The sequence below is a fragment of the Ambystoma mexicanum genome, chromosome 6q (genome assembly GCF_040938575.1).
Source record: "Ambystoma mexicanum isolate Mex_15411 chromosome 6q, UKY_AmexF1_1, whole genome shotgun sequence".
Taxonomy (NCBI): Eukaryota; Metazoa; Chordata; class Amphibia; order Caudata; family Ambystomatidae; genus Ambystoma; species Ambystoma mexicanum.
The window spans coordinates 631,405,882-631,425,989 of NC_090937.1; the positions used below are offsets into that span (position 1 = coordinate 631,405,882).

The 20,108-nt window shown below is 44.1% G+C and overlaps 1 protein-coding gene across 1 annotated transcript in view; it reads right to left on the reverse strand.

Annotated features, from left to right (window-relative positions):
* Positions 1–7,918: 7,918 nt before the first annotated feature.
* Positions 7,919–20,108, reverse strand: part of FAT4 (FAT atypical cadherin 4) — a 438,908-nt gene continuing 426,718 nt past the window's right edge. Inside the window, exons 16-17 of the mRNA XM_069631121.1 lie at positions 19,429–19,690; positions 7,919–10,997 (exon numbers count right to left, since the gene is read on the reverse strand). Coding sequence (XP_069487222.1) covers positions 9,133–10,997; positions 19,429–19,690 — 2,127 coding nt within the window. The 3' untranslated portion in view covers positions 7,919–9,132. The remainder of the gene's footprint in view (positions 10,998–19,428; positions 19,691–20,108) is intronic.

Below are 20,108 nucleotides of genomic sequence, written 5' to 3' on the forward strand. Positions count from 1 at the left end.
CCCAGCGCTCGGCTTTGGCTCACAACCGAGGACGTGAGTTGCTGTCAAACACTGCAATGTAGTCCACCCACAAAGCATAGGTATAACCCTCTGTCCATGCCATGAAGAACATCTGCACATAAAAGCTGAAGTGCCCACATAACATGTGTTGCTGACCTTCCTTTTCTGTAACTTATTTGTTGGGGTTTTAAGACTTTGACTACTTCTGCCGTCTTGGTGAGTATTCTCAAGAGGATAGTTACAAATACTTTACTACTACTGTATGACATCGCTAGTAATCAATAGTTCATAAGCTCATTGTGACTACGCTTCTTGTACACAGGTATTAGTATTGACCGTCTCCAACTACTCTGTACCAGTTCTAGTGATGTCTTTAAATATAGTTAACAGCAGGTTTCCCAAAATACATAATTTTTAACCACAATTATTGACAATATGTTTCAACTTGTTTCACGCTAGAAAAATATATATTTACTACAGGAACTGAACAACATAGACCCATGTGCAACACATCATACCTCATTTCCAAATAAACGCATGGAGGGTAGTAAAATAACTATAATGTAACATTTGTAATCTTACCTCGATTGAATGTTCAATAGTTTTCTTTTTAATATTTATTTATCGCTGTCAGTGATTCCTCTGACTTTCTTGCAAAGTGCCATGTTCAGGTGGCCCTTGGAACGCTTTGCAGATGCCTTTCTTCAACCATTAGTAAAACGAATGGACTCATATGTTCAAGACAAAACTCAGATTGCTAGGCACTGAAGACCCTCCCCATATGGAAACTAAGGCACAATCACCATATACTAGTGATACGACAGACACGAGATTTGATTTCCAAGTGCTATGGTTTATTGCAAAGTATGCTCAGTCGGCCGACTGGGTCTAACGTCTCGCAACGTGTGTCATCCAGACCTCGTGAGACGTAAGAGAGCGAGCATCGCTCAAGCAGGAACATATATACAAACATACAATCTTTGAAGGCACATAAAACCGCCCATAATGTTTCTTCTAGAGCTAGGGTTCGGTTATTGACAATCATGACAAATATGACACATTATGACAGGTTTCTTATTCAATCTAATCATACTCATTTTAGCAAAAGTTGAAGAGACTGTTCTTTGTTATGGAGAACATAAAGCACTTGTTCAGCAAGGATGTCGTGTTCGTGAGAGAAACACATTCAATAACACGTTATCTACTCGGTTCTATTCGTGAACTACAGGTCAGCCTGTTCTGAGGAAGATCTGCGAAGGAGGACCGCTAGACGATTATAATTCATGCTTTAACTGCCTATTGCTACAGCTTTAGTGAGACAGGCCGGCACCTGGGCCGTTGATTAAATGCCGCTCTTGCTTGCCTCCAATAACTTTGTGAGGGTGGAAAACAATGTAGTTCTGCACTGTTTGGCATTCCTGTCTGGGTTTGCTCTTTCAACATGCAGCTGTGGCCTTGCACCGTGTATGAGCTTTCAGAATAAAATACATTTTGCAAAGCATTTGACAGAAAGGAAAAAAGCAAGATAGCGGATGTTACACTAAATGGACGCCCTGATGTTATACTTGTTATACTGACGATTCTGTGTTTGCGATGTTGGTCATATGAGGCAATTGGTTTCCGGCCAACATAATATACATACTATACACGGTCAGGGTCATTTCTTAGACTAACAAGAGAATAAAGGAAATTGAAGGAATAACATTCGATCCACAGACAAAAATCCTGCTTGGTCTAGACGTAGTTGCACTATATACAAGTATCCCGCAGAAAGCATCCTTAGAGATGCTGGAAGACAAACTACTACGTGAAATCAGGTCAAAACCACTGCAATATCATTTATATTGCGGTGTGCTGAGATGGCGCTTGTTGAGAACTATTTCCATTTGAACTGCAATTTTTCAAGCAGATTCAGGGGTCCGCGATGGGGGCTACTCTATCCCCCAGCATCGCCAATCTGTAAATGGAGGCCTTTGAAATCCAGAAGATTATGACACCTAACAATCCTTTTCTCAACCATATTAGAATATGGAGGAGATATATTGATGACATCCTAGTGATTTGGACTGGCAAAGCAGATGACATACATGTCTTTTGCAGTTGGATTAATACTCAAGACTGCTTCCTCAAATTCACTTCAAACTCAAGTACTATGACACTAAGCTTCCTAGATATCTCAATCTCTGTTGACCCAGTGAATAAAAGTGTGTTTGTTAAACCATTCAATAAACCCACAGATTGAAATTCAATATTGCATTTCTCGAGCTTCCATCCACAACACGTTAGAGAAAACTTAACTGTGGGACAATTTCTTCATTTAAAATGAAACAGTACAAATAGACAGGATTTCAAAAGAGAAGCCTTAAGGATGAAAGATCGCTTGGAGGAACGGGGTTATCCCGTGAGAATGACCACTCCAGCATTGAAAAGAGCCAACAACAATCATAGGGAAGCCCTATTGGAGCACAGGAACCAGACACCTGATGGAAATAAGGAAGACAATAAACTGGTGTTTGTAAATACCTACAGCCATCTCTCCAACAACATTAAAAAGATTATCTCTAAAAACTGGAATATCTTGGAAAAGAGTGAGAAACCATTACAAAATCCTGTCATAGCATTTAAATGAAGTAAGAACCTTAAAGAATGAATTTCTAGGAATGATATAAGTTTAAGACCAACAAAACAACCGATGTTACCTCAACAGTGGGGATTGCCCATAATCCTCGGACATTACCCATGCGACTGCCGTGCATGTTGTCAATTTACAACACCAAGTACAGCAATTGACCTAGGACCCACCACACCTTGGAGACAGAGTTATCACACAAACTACAACTCCATGATGGTGATATACGGCATATGGTGCCCCTGTCTGAAACGATATATCGGAAAAACAGAGAAAAATCTAAATAAGGATAGGTGAACATAGATCCTGCTTGAGGAACCGTACTTCGAATGCCCCTCTGGTCGATCATTGGATCGAGATGACACACAGACCAGATGAACTTAAATGGTTGGTTGTATACAAACTGCAACACAGTGGAGATAGCAACCGAGACAAAAGGACACTTGTTGCGAAGGAACAGCAAATCATTTTTCTTACGAAAAGTGCAACCATAGGATTTAATGAGAAACTTGAATGGAGACTATAACAGCTGCATCATCATGGCTACACGCACGTATCGAGCGTCAGAGTGTCATGCCTATACACGATATATACATAATTCTTAATGCGGAACTACATTGTGTTTGGAAAAACAAAGATATCCTGAATCCCAGAAAACGCTCCTCTGTGACTTTTTATCCTAATCGAGCATGAGTCCAGAATTGCTCGAAATAATATAACCGCTGCATCTACTTTCCCGCCATTCAGCCTTGGAGGGATTGAGTAATGATAAGGTGTCATTTGCTGTCAGTCATCTGGCTAGTTGAAACAATAGACACCTTTCCATTTAAGGAACTAAGAGGCTGATGTTCAGCGCGTCTCCGTGACCAATGATAAAGGCCGTTATTACATTCTTAAGGCACTGACCTGGACCGATAGGTGGATACGTCATTTGGAGAGAGGAGCCTATGTTGTTTTCTCTGCATTCCTGCTGTCTAGAAAAAGACAGGTAAGCTGGCACAAAGGTTGGGAATCTAGTTACACCTCGGGTACTAAGAGCCTAGACAATCTCAAAGGAGCTAATCTTGAACGATTTTCTCTTTCCATGTCCACTCCTCATCACCGGCAGATTCCGCACGGATTCACTCCTACCAACAACTACTTTCTCCCTGTGACGCCGTGATATGAAGCTACTGCTGTGGCGATTACTCAATATGTGAAGGGACACCGCGTACCAGCAAAGAGGTACAGCACAAAAACAAACCGTTGTTGATTTTACCAGATAGTTAAATTACACCGTTACATGTTCTCGACGCACTGACCTATTTGAAGGTCGCGTCGGCCGGGCTGATGTAAACACTGCATTAACAATGAAGTTGGGTAACAACTGTTGCTTGCTGACTCCACAAGCAATACATTAGGTTGCTAGATTTAATCAACATACTGCGGTTCTCTTCTGATACTGTCCCACAGCCTTCCATTTGAATAGAATATTTAACACAGTATTAAAGAGAGAGGATGAACAATGTATACCAGTGTGTTATGCATTTAGGAGAACTCAAGCACAATTATCTCTCAACCTAGGTGATCACCTCACTCCGGCAAGAGACTGTTGTGATGTCTGGCTATTGATACAAAATTGGATGCTGTGCTACAGTCTGAAAGCAGTGAACCCCATTTATTGAGGATCAACACATTTTGGGACTACTAATCTCTAAACCTCTACAACTTTGTAATCACCTGATTGAGAGGTAAACTGACAGTGTATCGTTACGTCTAAAGCTTGGGGGAACTATATAACTGTTTGTATGTTTGCAACCTTTCAAAATTGTCGTAATTTGAGAAGATTGCGAGAATGGACTAAGATGTAAGATTACGAGAGTATGGTTAATTTACGAATTCAACAATGAGAATACTTTATTGAGGTGCGACTCTCCGAGAAGGGGATTATTCAAAATGGCTGAGTAGTTTCCAACTTTTCTTTTCTTGCAACAGAGTTGTTTAATCCATAAACATTGTTTTGTATACTATTTGAAAGGTTGGCCACCTTTATAGAGGGATTGCGTATGGGTTATTTTCCCTCAAACCTCTTGGTGTTATTGTAATGGCCCTTGGAACAGGAATGAGTTTTGGAGAAGGTATGGGCATCAGGGAAAGTATGGGTATCAGAACAGGAATGGGCATCAGAGTTGGCATGGTCATTGGTGTAGCAAAGGTTGTCAGGGCAGGACTACGTCTTGGTGTAGGAATGGGACCTGGGTCAAGGACCGACATCAGGGAAGAAATAGGGCCCAGAGCAGGGATTGGTTTCAGAGCAGCACTGGACATCAAGGCAGAGGTAGGTCATGTGGTTGGAACAGGCCTGTGAAAAGGGAAAGGCCACAGAGCAGGCATGAGCTTTATGGAAGGGATGGGCCTTATGTGAGGGATGGGACTTGGGGGAGGAATATGGCATATAAAATGGTGCAACCTCCCGCCAGGAACCAGACAAAGGGCATGGATTGGCCTAGAACATTTTAATAGTGATCATAACAACGTCTGCAGAGCATGAAATCACCTCACTTTCAATATAGCGTGCGGCTTAATTATATTGGATAGTAAACCCATAGATGTAGAAAATGTACCACAAATCCATCTGTATGAAAAATATTGGCTTCATTGAGGTATCTATTCTATGTATATGAACCTCGGAGGTCACAGTGATGATAGTCGTGTGGTCTTAAGCTATATGCTCCCAGTGTCCTCCTGAAGCGCCCATGGACTTAGATTATGTACTGAAGACACGGACAATATTTAATTTCTGAAAAGTGATATTTCGGGCTTATGGAATGTTTTTTTACATGAAAAATATTTAAGCACCAGAATGCATTGAATGTGCACAGCTTTCCAGCATTGTGCCCATTCTTATGACCTCTATCCTTGTGATACAGACCCAAACCTGGGTGAGGCCCGTCCCTGCACTGAAGCCCATCCATGTGCTGGGAATTCCCTGTTTAGAGGCCCAAGTTAAAGGTCCATTACTGGCCCAAGACCCATCACTTCTCCCCTCCTGTCCCTGCTCTGAGGCCCGCCACTGATCATCACCTGAATTGCACTGGTGGTAATGGAGTTTATGGATGTGATGCAGCAAAAAATGATGTCATGGCATGATACCAAGAATACACCATTCACAGGCAGACAATTGCTCCAGGGGTATCGTTTACATTTTTCCAGACTTGCATGGCTAATTTCTACAAAGACCATCTTTTCAGCCATGCTGCAAGCACTTCTACCAAGATTATTTGCAATGACGTAGACAATGCAGCAGGATAGGCGGCCCTACCAGCAGACTAGACTGCTCTACCAGCAGGCTAGCCTGCCCTACCAGCAGGCTAGACTACTCTACCAGCAGGTTAGGCTGCCCTACCAGCAGGCTAGGCTGCCCTACCTGCAGGCTAGCATGCCCTACCAGCAGACTAGACTACTCCACCAGCAGGTTAGGCTGTCCTACCAGCAGGCTAGGCTGCCCTACCAGCAGCTGCCAGCAGGCTCAGGCTAGGCTGCCCTACAAAGAGGCTAGGTAGCCCTACTTTGAACATTATTTAGGAAAGAACACGTTATTTCATGAATGACATTTGAGTACATCAGGAAAAGAAAGAATATATCGGGCAAGGATGTCATCGCTCCGATGACATCACAGTGTCACAGTTGAGCTGGAGAGCAGGTTCTCAGAAGCGATAAATGCAGAACGGCAAATGTGCAGGTTTAAAATGCAAACAGAAACCTGTAGACGCGAACATATTTTAAACATATGCATCTGAATTCATTTCATGTCTGACCTATTCCATTAAGTACATCAGAGAATAAACACTTATTCAGGAGTTTCTGCAATCCCGAATCATAATTCAAAGTTTCATAATATTTATCAAATCAGCACATCATAAATTTTCTCGTATTGATTGTAGTATTATGTACCTGCATTTTACGAACAAAACCCTTGAAATAAACACGTTTGATTGATAGCTTTTATAAACTTGGTTTCAAGAGATGAGATGGCAACACAAAACACTTCTTTTGAAAACAAATATATGCAATTTTGTATACGTATAGCACACTACATCATCATTATAATTAACGGGAGCTTATATTTATGTCTGCCTCCCATTATTGCTGATGTGTGAATTCACTACTCGCACTGAAACAATGGAATGTTGCAAGTATTCGGTCATAAAATGCCAGGCATGCGCAGTAGGGTGAAGTAGCTTGTGCTCTGGACCGCAATGTGTCTTCTGTGTTAAAACCTGTTTCCTAGAAAATTGGGAGCTATAGTGGTATTAACTATGAGTGGGTGAGCTTGTTCAAATCTGATGCAACGGCACAAAAAAAGGAAGCTACACTATATTTATAATTATAATAATGTAGATGAATTGAACCATCTCGAAATTATTCTAATGAGTTGAAACCTGATTTGAGTGGCTCAAAGCCCTAAGAACATTTGATGGATGGAAACAGCGGGAACCGTTTGTGAAAATTAGTGTGGTCATCTCTCTGGCAGTACTAAATGCTAGGATATTGGTGGTTAGTGATAACAAAGAAAGCAGGGCCTTTGTAAACCTACATCTTGGCACTGCTCTGGCCCATTTGCCTCAAACGCGGAAGTTCAGTGACTATAGTTTGAACAGACCTGATGCAATGCAAACCAGACCAGAGGCTAATCAGGAACTGATAAACTCAAACTGATGCAAATAGCACTAGAGTGTTGGCGTTGCGGGTGCACCCATCCCTGAATTAGATCCCGCCATAACCCCTACTGCAAATGGGTACCAGGCCTGAGCCGCCTGGCACGTGATTCCTTGGTGGCAGCACTCTGTGGGTCCTGTATGCGGAATCCGCTTACCTGTCTTCTCGCATCTCTCTGGCGCGACCATCCTGCCCCAACACTAACATAAAAACATTTTGCGTAAACACTATAGGGCCTGATTCACAGAAGCCTTTTATAATGGCGCAATCCCGTTGGAAAACGCTAAGTGAATCAGGCCCTATGTCTGGTATATTAGTGATTTGTGTTTGAACTTCCATTACTAAGGTCCTGATTTACAAACATGTTTTAACATGGGAAAGTCCTAAGAATCAACACTAAAGCGAATAAACTCAAAAACAAATTCAGTACCAGAAGGTTGATTCTATGCTTAAGTATTGCTGAAAACCATAACGGCCTACATAAGTGACATACTTTCTGACTAGTGTTAAGGTACTTGTTTCCTTCAGCAATACCAACAAATATTACAGGTAACTGTAATGCATGGCGCATTTAGATGACAAGAAAACATATTTTAAATAAATATTTTAATTCTATTATTGGCATTTACAAGTACAAAGCATACACGTATGTTACAGTCGTATCAAAATGTGAAAAATATGAATGTTACATAAGTAACAATTGTACAAAAAAAAATCTTTTCTTCTCACCTTACCCTGAAGGCAAAAAATCTATTCATCATAGGAAACCATTGATATAAAAACACGTCATAGGTAAACAAAACAAAAGGTTTGCACATTTGTACATGATAGAAAAAGTCATAACAGCACGAAAACCATCGTTCTTCATGCAGCGTTACTGTGTGGACATTTCAGACGGCTTGCATTTTTGTGGCATTAACGAACAATACCAGCTCGGCCTGTAAACAACTTTTATTCGTGAGCGCTCAAATGCCAGCTTGCGCAATAAATAATCCATTTAAGGTTTCTGAGAAGGAAGTAGGCCGAATTCTGAAATGCTACAGTACATCAAAGTCTCTCCAGCGGCCATTTTCTCGCGATTGCCAACTTGGGTCGTACACACTGGAAGCACAAGGAGGAAGCCCATATATTGCAGAGGGACCCAAGGCCGCCTCACAGATAGTCTCAGAAATATCCTAAAGTGCGGATAAGCCTGAGCTGTTTGCTGGCAGCCATTGCTTTACCTTTGTCCATGTACCATTGACAGTTCACACAGTCCCGCTCATTCTCCTGGGAAAACAAGCACATAGGCTTGGAACTCTGGGTGACGGAGGCAAAAAAGCCTTCAGATGCTTGATCGCTGCAGTCCATCTCTGAGGGGCCACAGGGTCGTTCGTACGTACGCTTCTTAAAAAACAAATGTTGTTAAAGGCATTTGTTATGCAAAATATAATATCAAAAATATACCATAGATCCTTTTCTGAAATCGTTTAAAAGTTCTTTTTGCGATGAACCACGAACTTTACAAACAAAAAGAGAGAACTATTACAAACCATAAATGCTTTTAAGAAACCATTTTTGGAACTGGATGACGAAAGTCTGGTTTTTAAATGCACTGCATGCAGGGAAATACGTTTGTCCAAGCAGAATTAAATTAATGTTTTATGTCAGTTTCAGCAGCACAGAGGTTATTTAAAACTGTCTTTTCCAACCAACAGTTCACACTGGCCTGGTATTAAAATGTGGACTTTTCTTAATTTCATGCACCTGCACAATGGCTTGACAGTTCCCTATCTTTGCACCTGGGCAATGCCATTGCCGAATTCCTATACATACTGTTCTGCCTCCCCATCTTTTGAGGCAGGCTTTAATGTCCCACCTTTGCCTTCTTCAGATGCTGCTCCTTTTTCAGGGAGCGAGGCTAAATCTTTAAAAACATCCACATAATGCCCGAACCCAGGGCCCCAGTTCAGTAGATTGTCCCAGTTGAAGTTCCCTGCTTGATGCCCAAGTTTCAAGGGCAAAGTGTTCTCAGCAACAAGGGTAGCTGTGTTTGAGCCGGCGGCACCACCATCGGCCCTGCGGCCGTGGTACCTTCTGTGCTTCATCCGAGCACCATAATTGTCTTCATCATCAGCATCTGATTCATTGACTTGGGATAGTTTCGGCATACGCGAGGTGTACACGACAGGTTTGTCCCTGTCGTATTCCATCTCTGAGCAGGTGAAGGACTCGTGGGAGTCACTGTCGGAGGATGATTCCGGTGCCGGAATGCCATCCGCCGGGTTTCGTATTCTTGACAGGGGCCTCCTGCAGTCTTCTTCTGATGAAGATCTTCCATGGTCAGCACTACAGATGCTTGGATTTCGAGGACGAGGTGTGTTCAGTCTCTCAACCTCTTCAATCGAAAGCCCCACCGGTGGCCCTGTCTCCAATGGGATTTGCCCTATGGGCTGCTTTAGTCGACTGCCTGGCCTGGAACTGTGCCCGGCCATAGTTTGAGGGCTCTTGCTTCTCCTTCCAAGGCGAGTGGCATAGTTGAAAATGCCAGGCTGGCAAGGATCATTATGCATTTCCAGAGGACTGCCTGCTCGACTCGAAAGTTGCATTTCCCTGGCGGGACTGTTTCTGTAGAATGTAGAAGACTTTGAGAATGGTGCAGGGCTGTGACGAGACAGGGGATTGGGCGGAGGACATGTAGAATGGGTCAAAGACGATGTCCTCAGCCCCTGGCTGTATGGTGGTTGATACGTTAGGCTGCTTGCTCCAAGAGGCATGGGAGACTGCCTAGCAAAACCAAGGGGGCTATGTCTCTGGATGGAGAATTTGGGTGTGTGGCTCCGGAACTGCTTGTAGTGCTGTATTATGTCGGCATCGGAAGGGGCAATGCTACTCGCGTTTTCTATGTCGTAGTGCTCTATCTCGGGTTCAGGTGCCGCCATGGGCGCACTGGGGACTACCTCTGAATTATGCTGAAGGTCTGTCTCATCATAAATTAAATATGGGTTTTCTCTTTCAATGATATCAGGCTTAGGGTTGCCTTCGGGTTGTTTTCTGATTGTCATATCATCGCCGTATGGTGGGATATTGTCGGGATCATCAAAAGCATCGTTCTCGCTCCCTTTCTTCTTCTTTTCTTTGGGCTTCTTTTCATCCTTTGGCACTTTGGACTTTCGCTTCCCTTTACACTGGTTGCAAAGGATCAGACTGAGCACAAGCAATGCGAGGACAGTAGCACAACTGCCAACGATGGCAGGCACAGCCCAGATGGGCAAGCCTAGCTCCTCAGTACGCGGGTTTGGAATGCATATGTGGCCTCCGTTGTTTGTACCTTTGCACACATTGCCCTGGAGACACACAATTCCAAGACACGCCACCACAATTTCACATCTTCTTCCTGAGTATGATTCGGGGCAGCTACATGCAAATCCAGAATGCGTGCCAGGCTCGCAGCTGCCGCCGTTCAGGCAAGGGCTGGAAGCACATTCCCCTGGAGGAACACACTTGTAGGTATGCCACTGGTTGAGGCACATGAGGTCTCCCCAGCACGGATTACTGGCGCAAATGTTAGGTCCTCGGCACCCAATCTTTATGGAGGGATCGGTTTTGGAAATTGTGGCCAGACTGTGCTGTCCTGTGAAAGGTAGACTTTCTCTGTTGTACTTGACATAGGCAATGCATCCGTCAAAACCTATAGAAATGAGACAATGGTTGCAGCACATTAGAAGAGTGATAATGTAATGCACATTCCAAAACAATCAGCTTATGCAGAAAGAGCAAGCTTGCATCGCTAAAATGGGCACTGGGGCAAACATGGAGATTTCAGAGCATCTTGGACTTGGCCCCACCATCTTATGCTATATTTACAATTACACGTAATATCACAGAAACTGCACAGCCAACAGTGATCGCTAGCATACACTACAGTACAGACTTACTGGCTGCATTAATTTTGCACTATACAAACTCTTATGTTGTGCATGTTTGCAGCAGTGCGAGTGTAAGGTGGTGGGAATGGTGTATTATCATCCCAGGAGAGTAATTGTGTTTATGTTTACAAAGAATTTGCATCACAAACACAACACTGAGGGTGTGGCAAACGTTTCTTTCTTTCCAGCTTCATGTGTCCTATTTTGGCACATTGTTACTTTTTTCTCTTTTTGTCTTAAACTTTTCTCTGTTGCCACATTTCCTACTTTACTACTCTCGTTCTTTCATCCCTTTCTTGAGAATGAGAGCAGGGATGAGAAAGGCACTTGGAAAGAAGGACATAGGGCCTCATTATGACCCGGGCGGTAAGGGATTATCGTACCGGTAAGGGCACTGGTGCCGGTAATCCCTTACTGCCCAATAACAAGGCCCCTTTGCGGGTCCCTACCATAATGGCTGGTTTTACCAGACGTTAAGGAAGGGACCCGCAAAGGGACCTTGGAGGTAATTACGGTTCCGCAATTTGCGGTGCCGTAATTACCGCCTTCCCCATTCCCATTGAGCCCTATGGGGAAAGAATGGGAATGGGGAAGGGCCAATGGTGAATGGGGAATTACCGCCCAACCTACCTTGGAATGGGGCGGTAATTCCGCCATTCTCCATGGCAGAATCCGGCGTCAACCATGGCGCTAGGTCGTAATGAGGCCCATAGTCTGTTACAGGCAAACGCCAGGGACCATGGGTGAAATTCACAATCAGGGATAAGTCTGACTTACGCTTGACTTGCACCTGGATTATGACTACTATCAGTTCACAAAAGAAGCTACTCCGAATACTCTTAACTAACACATGTCTTACCACTGACTTACTATAAGTAAGTCGGGAGTGCACCTAAATCACTCAGAGTAATGTTTTTTTTTTGTAAATTGGATTAACCTCTTCAGTTGTGAGTCAATGTTAAATCAGGCTTACTCTTGGATCAACCACATCACTGTGAATCAACCACATCACTCAAAGCGAGGCCTCTGCAGCTCTTCTGACACCTGTGGACCATTGGTCACGTGCTTAGAGCCTTGTCAACTATGAATTAAGTTCTTAAAATGTAAACATGTGCAAAACAAGGGCATTCAATCATAACTGTTATGTGATACGATAATAAATTTGCAGCATCACTAATTTTTATTTTATTTTGCATTTTATTGTTTAAAGTGCAAACCTAGCTCGAGAGCAGCGGAGCACTGTACAGGTGTGGGTAGACAGTATTTGGACTGGTATCTTTTAACAGAGCAGTACTGTGAGGTCTCTGCATCTGTATATGCATCCATTGGAATAAGTCCTTAGTCAGGTGTAGTTGAAAGAGCCATGTCTTGAGAGATTTGCGAAATTGGAAAATTGTGGGGCATTCCGAGCTGACAACCAATCGAGTACCAGGGGGTGCGTGCATGACAAGAGAAGGATTGTATGATGGTCCTCTCTTTGCAGACGAGTTGTTATTCAAGCAAGGTGGTTCATTTGCTGCACAAGGAGTGTGTGCCACTAAATATGTGGAGCTTAGCTGCCAGGTATGCTGATGACCTACTTGTGACCTCTTTGTAGATGATGCATGCAGTCATGAACAGTATCCTGGCTTGGAGTGGAAGACAGTGTAGTTTGCATAGTATAGGGGTAATTTGGTCAGATTTCTGTGCTTCGGTAATAAGACATGCTGCAGCGTGGTAGACTGCTTTTTGGGGAGCAAAGTTAGCCCTGTCAGTAGAGCATTTCCCCCATCAATGCCAAGACCACAAGGGCCTGCACTATGCTTTGTAAATCCTACGGTGCGATGAAGGGTTTGATTTTTCGAAGGGTAGATATTCTGAGCCTGGCTATTTGGGCCTTCTTGGCTATATGTTTCTGAAAGGACAGATTTCTGTGAATGTTGAAGCCTAAGAATTGTGCTGAGTCTGAAAGTTGCTGATCAAATCCTTCTCGGTGCACATCATTGAGCCATTGTCGGACAAGTTGGTTACCGGGCGGACCGATGAGGATGAATTCAGTCTTGGATGGGTTTAGTTTGAGGCAGGCAGTCGACATACAGGACTGGATGATGACTAGGTAATCCCACAGACAAATGATGTTCTGCTCGCTATTTACTTTCATGTACAACTGAGTATCACCTGCGTATTGGGGGATGGCTATTTTGGGATCTTTGAGGAGAGTGCCCGGAGGCTCCATGTAAAGGTTAAAAAGGATTGGTGAGAGGATGGAGCCTGGGGGGATTCCGGAGGAGATCTGGAGTTGGTTAGAAAGCAATGGGCCTCATTAAAAATTTGGTGGTAGTCCTGCCAGTAAAACCGGCAGGCTGCCACCAAACTTGCAATTTTTTCCGGCGCCCACAAATGGGCAATTACCAGGTCATTACGGCCCTGCCAGACCCAGTAATTGCCCACTTGCGGGTGCCGGAATGGAATGCTCTCCATTCCCATTTGAGCCCCATAGGGCTCATTGGGAATAAGGAGGTTGGATGCACCGGCACCATTAACAATGGTGCCGGTGCCTCCAGCATGCTGCACTTGTGGGTGCAGCTCTGCCCGCCAGTTTGGACCTGGCGGGCAGAAAGGCACCCACGAGCACAACTCATAGTTTGCCGGTCCGAGAACTATGGTACTGGCAAGCTTACTGGTACCGTAGTTCCTGGACCGGCAAACTTGTAGTGAGGCCCAATGAGTTCATCTGGACAACCTGGTGTCTGCCTGAGAGGCAGGAGGTAAACCAATTCAGGACAATGTCAGAATATCCCATGCTGTCAGCAAGGTGGGAGAGATGGATGTGGTGGTTGACGGTGTTGAATGCAGTCAAGAGGACAAGTAGGACGAGGAGCCATGAGACGACCTTATCCATGATTTGGAGAGCATCATCCATCATCTGGATGGTAGCTGTCTCGATGATACACTTTGGGTGGAACCATGACTGACAGTCATTTAGGAGTTGGAATTGTTCGATACTGGTGAGTAGTTGTGTAGCAACTACTTTTTCCAAGATTTTGCCAATAAACAGGAGTTTCGGAATGGGTCCAGTCTTGAGGGATTCCGGGAATGATCCTTCTGTTAGGGAGTCATTGGTGATGCTGAGGAGTGCATTGAGTGTTGGGCGTGTCAATTGTTTAATGATGGAGGCTAGAGTAGTTTTCAGGGAGGCAATCACTTTTAGGAGATCTGGGGGAAAGAGAGGAGAGAATTCGGTCCAGAGGGTCAGTGTGCATGGTGGAGTGCAGGGGAGGCTAAAGCTCTGAGATGTTGATTTGATGGTCTCTCAGATTTTGTCCCCGGTTGCAGGTAGCTCGTGTTGGGTGTGGTTTTGGTGCAATTCTTTACTACTTCAAAGAGGGCTGTGCTCCTGTTAGAGGCTGCTGCACCTGTGGTGGAGTAGTAAGCAGCTTTGACCTCGGTAGTCAGAATCTTACGGTTTGCACAAAGAGATTTGAGGTTGGTGACGTCTCTCGAGTTATGGTGTTTGTGCCACCATTTCTCTAGGGCTTTGATTGAGCATTTGTTTGAGACTCTTAGTGGTATACCATGGGATGGATGGTTTGGCCTTAGCCTGGCTGAATTATAATTCCAGGAGGCCTGAGGCAAAGTTTGTCTCTAGCTCATTGAGCAGGACATTTTTGAATGAGTGGCGTTGAAACAGGGGTCATTTAGCCTGACCTTTGTGAGTCGTAGTCGAGTGGGATGGTGGCATGGTCACACTAGTCAAGTGTGAAAGGGTCTGCACAGGTGAATCAGGGGGATGATGTAAAGACTATGTCTATGGTGTTGACTTTGTTGTGCACGGGGAAAACATAATTTGCTTATGTTCCATGGAAGAGGACAGTGCAATAGGCATAAAAGTCACCCATGCGAGGTGGTCTCCAGATGAGGTGGAAGGTGAAGGATTCCTTGGGTGATAGAGGGAAATGGCAGGCTAATGATTGAAATTAGCATATTCTAGGAGAGGAGATGATGGAGCATGGCCAATCGCTTGTGTGGCTGATTACCACTGCGCCTCCTGCCCTTACTGGCAAGTTGGCATTTTGGATGCAATCTTGCGGTAGGATGACGTTCAAAACATATGGGGAGGATGACAGAAATTTTGCATGGACACACAATCAGCCTGGTGTCGGTGTGCAGAGGCAGGAGTTGATATTGGTTGATTGTAGAGGGTAAGTGTAGTGAGGTTGAGAGCCTTTTCGAGGAGATAGAAGAAGTGCAGAAGCATCATAAATTGTAGCAATCAAGTCTGCAGAAGACAAGGGTTGACGTGAGGATTTTAGTATGGAGAGAAATGAGGTGTGGGGTGATTTTCATATGTTAAGGAGGTTAATCCTGCCAACAGTGGTAGTTGCCATGATAAATAGTTGCATTTTTAGGTCACTGTGATAGAGCACCCCAAGATTGCAGGTCTTGGCTAAAGGTGAGTGTGGAGGTCAGAATGGAAGGAGAAAGGAACCTAAATAATGTGGTTGGTTTCGAAGGCCGAGAGAAGCATGTCTTCTGTTGTAGATGCATTCAACATCAGGCACCATATATCCTCCCAGCGATGGATGACAGTGTGGCAGCTGTTTATTGATCAGAGAGAGCAGTTCTGAAGGGGGTAAGCAGTGGTCATAGTGTACAAAAAGAAGCAGTGAAACTATGTCCCCTGCTGTCCTGCCGCCTCTCCCCACAAACCCCATCGCTATGCCCCTTCCCACGCTCAATCCAAACCCCCAAACAAATAAACCTGCTGTTTAAGGGAATTTTCAGTGCAGTGCACTGAAAGTGCACATGTCCACTTCTTCCTTCACTAAACTGGTCCGAGACAGTTTTATTTTTTAAATGAACGTGTAGCAACATTAACACTTTTTTTCATTTTCAAGTAGAGGAGCACTGCTCCCAAACGCTCCTGCCCGCTTCAACCACTGGAGGGAAGGAGGAAAAGATCTAGGTTTTATCAGCAAAGAAGTGACAATGGAAGTTTAAGAGCAACATGAGTGTGCCCAGGAAGCAGGTGTAGAAGGCGAAGGGTGGGCTTAGAACATAGCCCTGGTCATAGCCCTGGTAGATGGCCACTGGAAGGTTTGTAGAGGCGGAGTTGTTAGAGTTCCAAGAAATGAAGGAGGCACAGTCAGGGAGGTAAGAGGCCACCCAGTGGAGCACAGTGACCTTGAAGCCCATGGAGGAGTGGGTCAGGAGGAGGGAGGTATGGGCAACAGTGTTAAAGGCTGTGTGGAGTGGTTCAGTAGAATGGTGAAGGAGGACCGGTGACAATAAAGCGTAAAGCACGTGCATTTTTCCATGAACCAGGCGGCATTTTCCTAAAATGAGCCGATCCATAGGTGTTTAGGAAGGTGGGAATCAGGGCCATTTATACACATTGACAACAGACTGCAGTTTTCTATATTTTGAATATGAGAGCCATAATTGTTGTCCGGGCTGGGTTAACAGGATATGCCTGATTTAGGTTTTGACTTCTAATGCTTTGTGCCAAATACAATAAAGTCACAATATATAGACCTCAATACATCGAATTCTGAGGTGGGAACGGGCAAAGACGCCCGCCCCTGATTTAAACGTGCAAAATGCCGGCCGACTCTTGTTTGGGGTGAGTGCTCAAGTCATGAGCTACCTCATGCTTTGTTCTCACGGCTCATTGCAAACTGCTGGCAGGCCTAAGAGCTAAACTGTTAGGTCCTCATTCAGCAGCGAGACTTAGAAATAAAACAAAAAAACCTACTGCAGCACCTGGCGGAGCCTTCTCCGTACTATGCAGTATCCCAGAGCACGAGCAGAATAAGGGGGCGCCTTGTGGTTGGACGTAGATGAGTGGGAACTGGTTCTTTATTGGCTTGCACAGAGGGTTTGGGAAGACGATATTCGCCCTGTCCCTCCAGCCTCCCCTCTCTGTCCTGGAGAAGAGGAGCATTTTAACCAAAACGGTGCTGGCTTGATTTGCATTGGGAACACTGAATGGCACCCAGTAGCATTCCATTCAAGTTCCTCCTTTAGACATAATGCTGTAATACCTTGCCAAACGTGGGCTCAATACAACTGAAAGGAAAGTAAACAAACCCAACATGTGATGTCATGGAATAAAAGCAAAACGACTGAGGCCCAACTATGGTGTTTGGGAACAGCCCAAGTGGAGTCCGAGCAAGTACAGTCAGCACCAACATTGATTACGACAGCTTCCTGTGCGAACTGCAATGCATATATATTTAAATAGTGCTCTCCCCAGCTCTGCGGATGCTCTCTCTTTTTAGGGGGAAGGGATGGCGAGAGGGATGCAGGGCTCGTGGCTGGCGGGAGAGCACAGGAGGGCTCAAGTCGAGGTTTACACGTGTGTGGACAGAGTCCCCCCACTTTTTTCTGGAGCCCTCACCCCACTTTTTTCAGAGGGTACCTTGATATGCTAAATTCTGGTGATGAACACATACAATTGGCATGTTATCGAGTGCCTCCCGACCCCCCACTTTTTTTGTTTTTTAGGACTTGACCCCTGGACCATAGATAGGGAAACGTGCAGCCATGTCTAGACTTCATGGCATCCTTGGGGAAACAGAGACATGGCCAGCAGTATGTATGCACTACTGGCCATTAACTTGATTGCTTAGTGTAATCAATTGGCTGGGCCGTTTAGCAGCACAACAGATTCACTTAAACAAGCAACAACTATTGTGTCAACGTCTGTGAATCATGGACCAGACAGTGTATTAGAAAATATTAAGTTGCTTTCAGCATTAACGAGGACAGCGGGTGAAAGTCCCAAATCTCATCTGCAATCCAGGATAGGGACATGGGACAGACGCTGACACAGCTCAAACTCTCCATGAGATTAAAGACAGCGACATGATCACACTTTTCTACAGGACACACCTGATGTCGGCCTGACTCCAGTAGATCACTTGCTTGCGAGATTATCACAAAAGATAAATGAATATCCACCTGATTCATGGACTATTTTGCACAGTGCATTATGATCCTGCCAGAGCAGAGGAAGTAATGACCCCTGATTCTGTATCCCTGATTCCATTAAACCATGCATATGCACTCGTAGTGCAGCTTTGGTGTTTGGAATGTCATCCGATTGGTTTCTAATAGTTCACAGTAAACAACCCTATCACCATTGTAGTGCGAATTTACACTGCATGTGCGCTTCCCAGAAACTTCCCCAGGGTAAAAATGTGTTGCTGGAATACAGCAATGTTCCACCACGATGGTGCCATGTGTATTTGCTACACGCAGGTGCTTTGTAGCCACATTATAGGTTACCAGGAAAAGTGCACTATATAAGGAGCTGAAGTCTCCAGAAATGTTCCCCCTAGTTACAATTAGAGGCAGGTTCAATTTTAGTTTAAGGAAGCAAAATATGTCTTTTTCTCATCTCTGTTAACTTTTTCACTGGTTCTATTCCTGAGCCAAAATTTGCAGTTTGTGCAGTGATTCATTAAAAGTGATTTAGTACCAGATTTTCAATTCTTCCTATGCAAACCACATGGCTCTGCTGTGCCAAGTGTCTCAGACAATGAATACTACTCATTCATGGTTAATTATCTAATGTAAATAGTGATTGAAAGCAAGAGTTGCATATTGGTGCATTCATCCCTATTCAATCTTAATATCATCACTTGCTTATGAATAGAAGCATGACAAGCCAACACATTTACTTCATGCACATGCCAGTGTTTCGCCGGAGGCAGGGCGTTTTCAAGGCTAATGTATCCTGAGTGTATCAAACAGTATTTATATACAGTTTCTGATCACATATGACAGAGAAAAGTGCAGAAAAAGAAGAAAGAAGGAGAAAGAGAAAGAACAAAGCTATAAAAAAAAACAAAATACAATCCCATCGTTCATCATCTCTGTTACTAGAATCATTGAATTCATGATTAAGTAGCAACTTGTTACCCCTCTGTTCACTTTGTCTACATCGTTGTAAAAATGCATATTACCCATGAGAGGCTTCATTCTGCCCATGTGCCACCTGCTGCCCATATTCTGGTGTTACCCTCGGCAGCTGCCATAGATTAAATTGATGTACCACCAACCCTGTGCTATACTTATGTATGTTGAGAAAAAAGATTTGTATTTAATTCACACATTATTTCATCTCCTTTCCAAAGCATTAGATGCCATCCATTTTCTGTGCTTCTCATTTAAGCCTCCAATTTCCATATTTGGGCATTTGCACATTACCTGAATAGGAGCTCTGAGAAGCCTGGTCTGGTGGAACTCCTCCGAGAGAGACTGTAAGGACATTTAGGCCTCCGAAATCTTGCGTGACATGGTGTACTTCCCTTCTGTGAACTCGGTCTACCGACAGCATTGTGGAAGATCCATTCTTCTCCATGAGTAGTGTATGCCACTGTCCGTCTGCTGCATAAACCTCAGGGAGGTTCCGCTCCACCTTTCCGGCCACACCTGCATCTGACGTGTAGTGAACTTTGCCGTTCCGTATCTGACAAGAGTAGACACAAGAAAGAAACATGAGCTAAAATCCAGGACAACACTAAAATGGCCACCAACAATTTCATAAGAAAACATGGAGGAGCTCATTTTGAAAAGAAATGTGCAATTTACATGGTGGTGAACCATTAGGTTTAACGTTATCTGCAACAAAGGTGCCTCCTGTGCAATTATTAGCATTTGTAATACGAATTCCAAAAAAAGGGGCAAACAGAGGCAAAATCACCTTTACTGTTTGCTTTTGTGCATCTTAGAACACATCAAGTGCTGTCTACCATCTGTGCATGGCAGAAATCATTTTCAATGAGTTGGTATGGAATCCACCAGCTTTGAGCAGATGTAAAAAGCAAGCAGGTTCCATAGTAATCGATTGGTTTATGCCAACAGTTAAGAAATAACACCTGATCTGA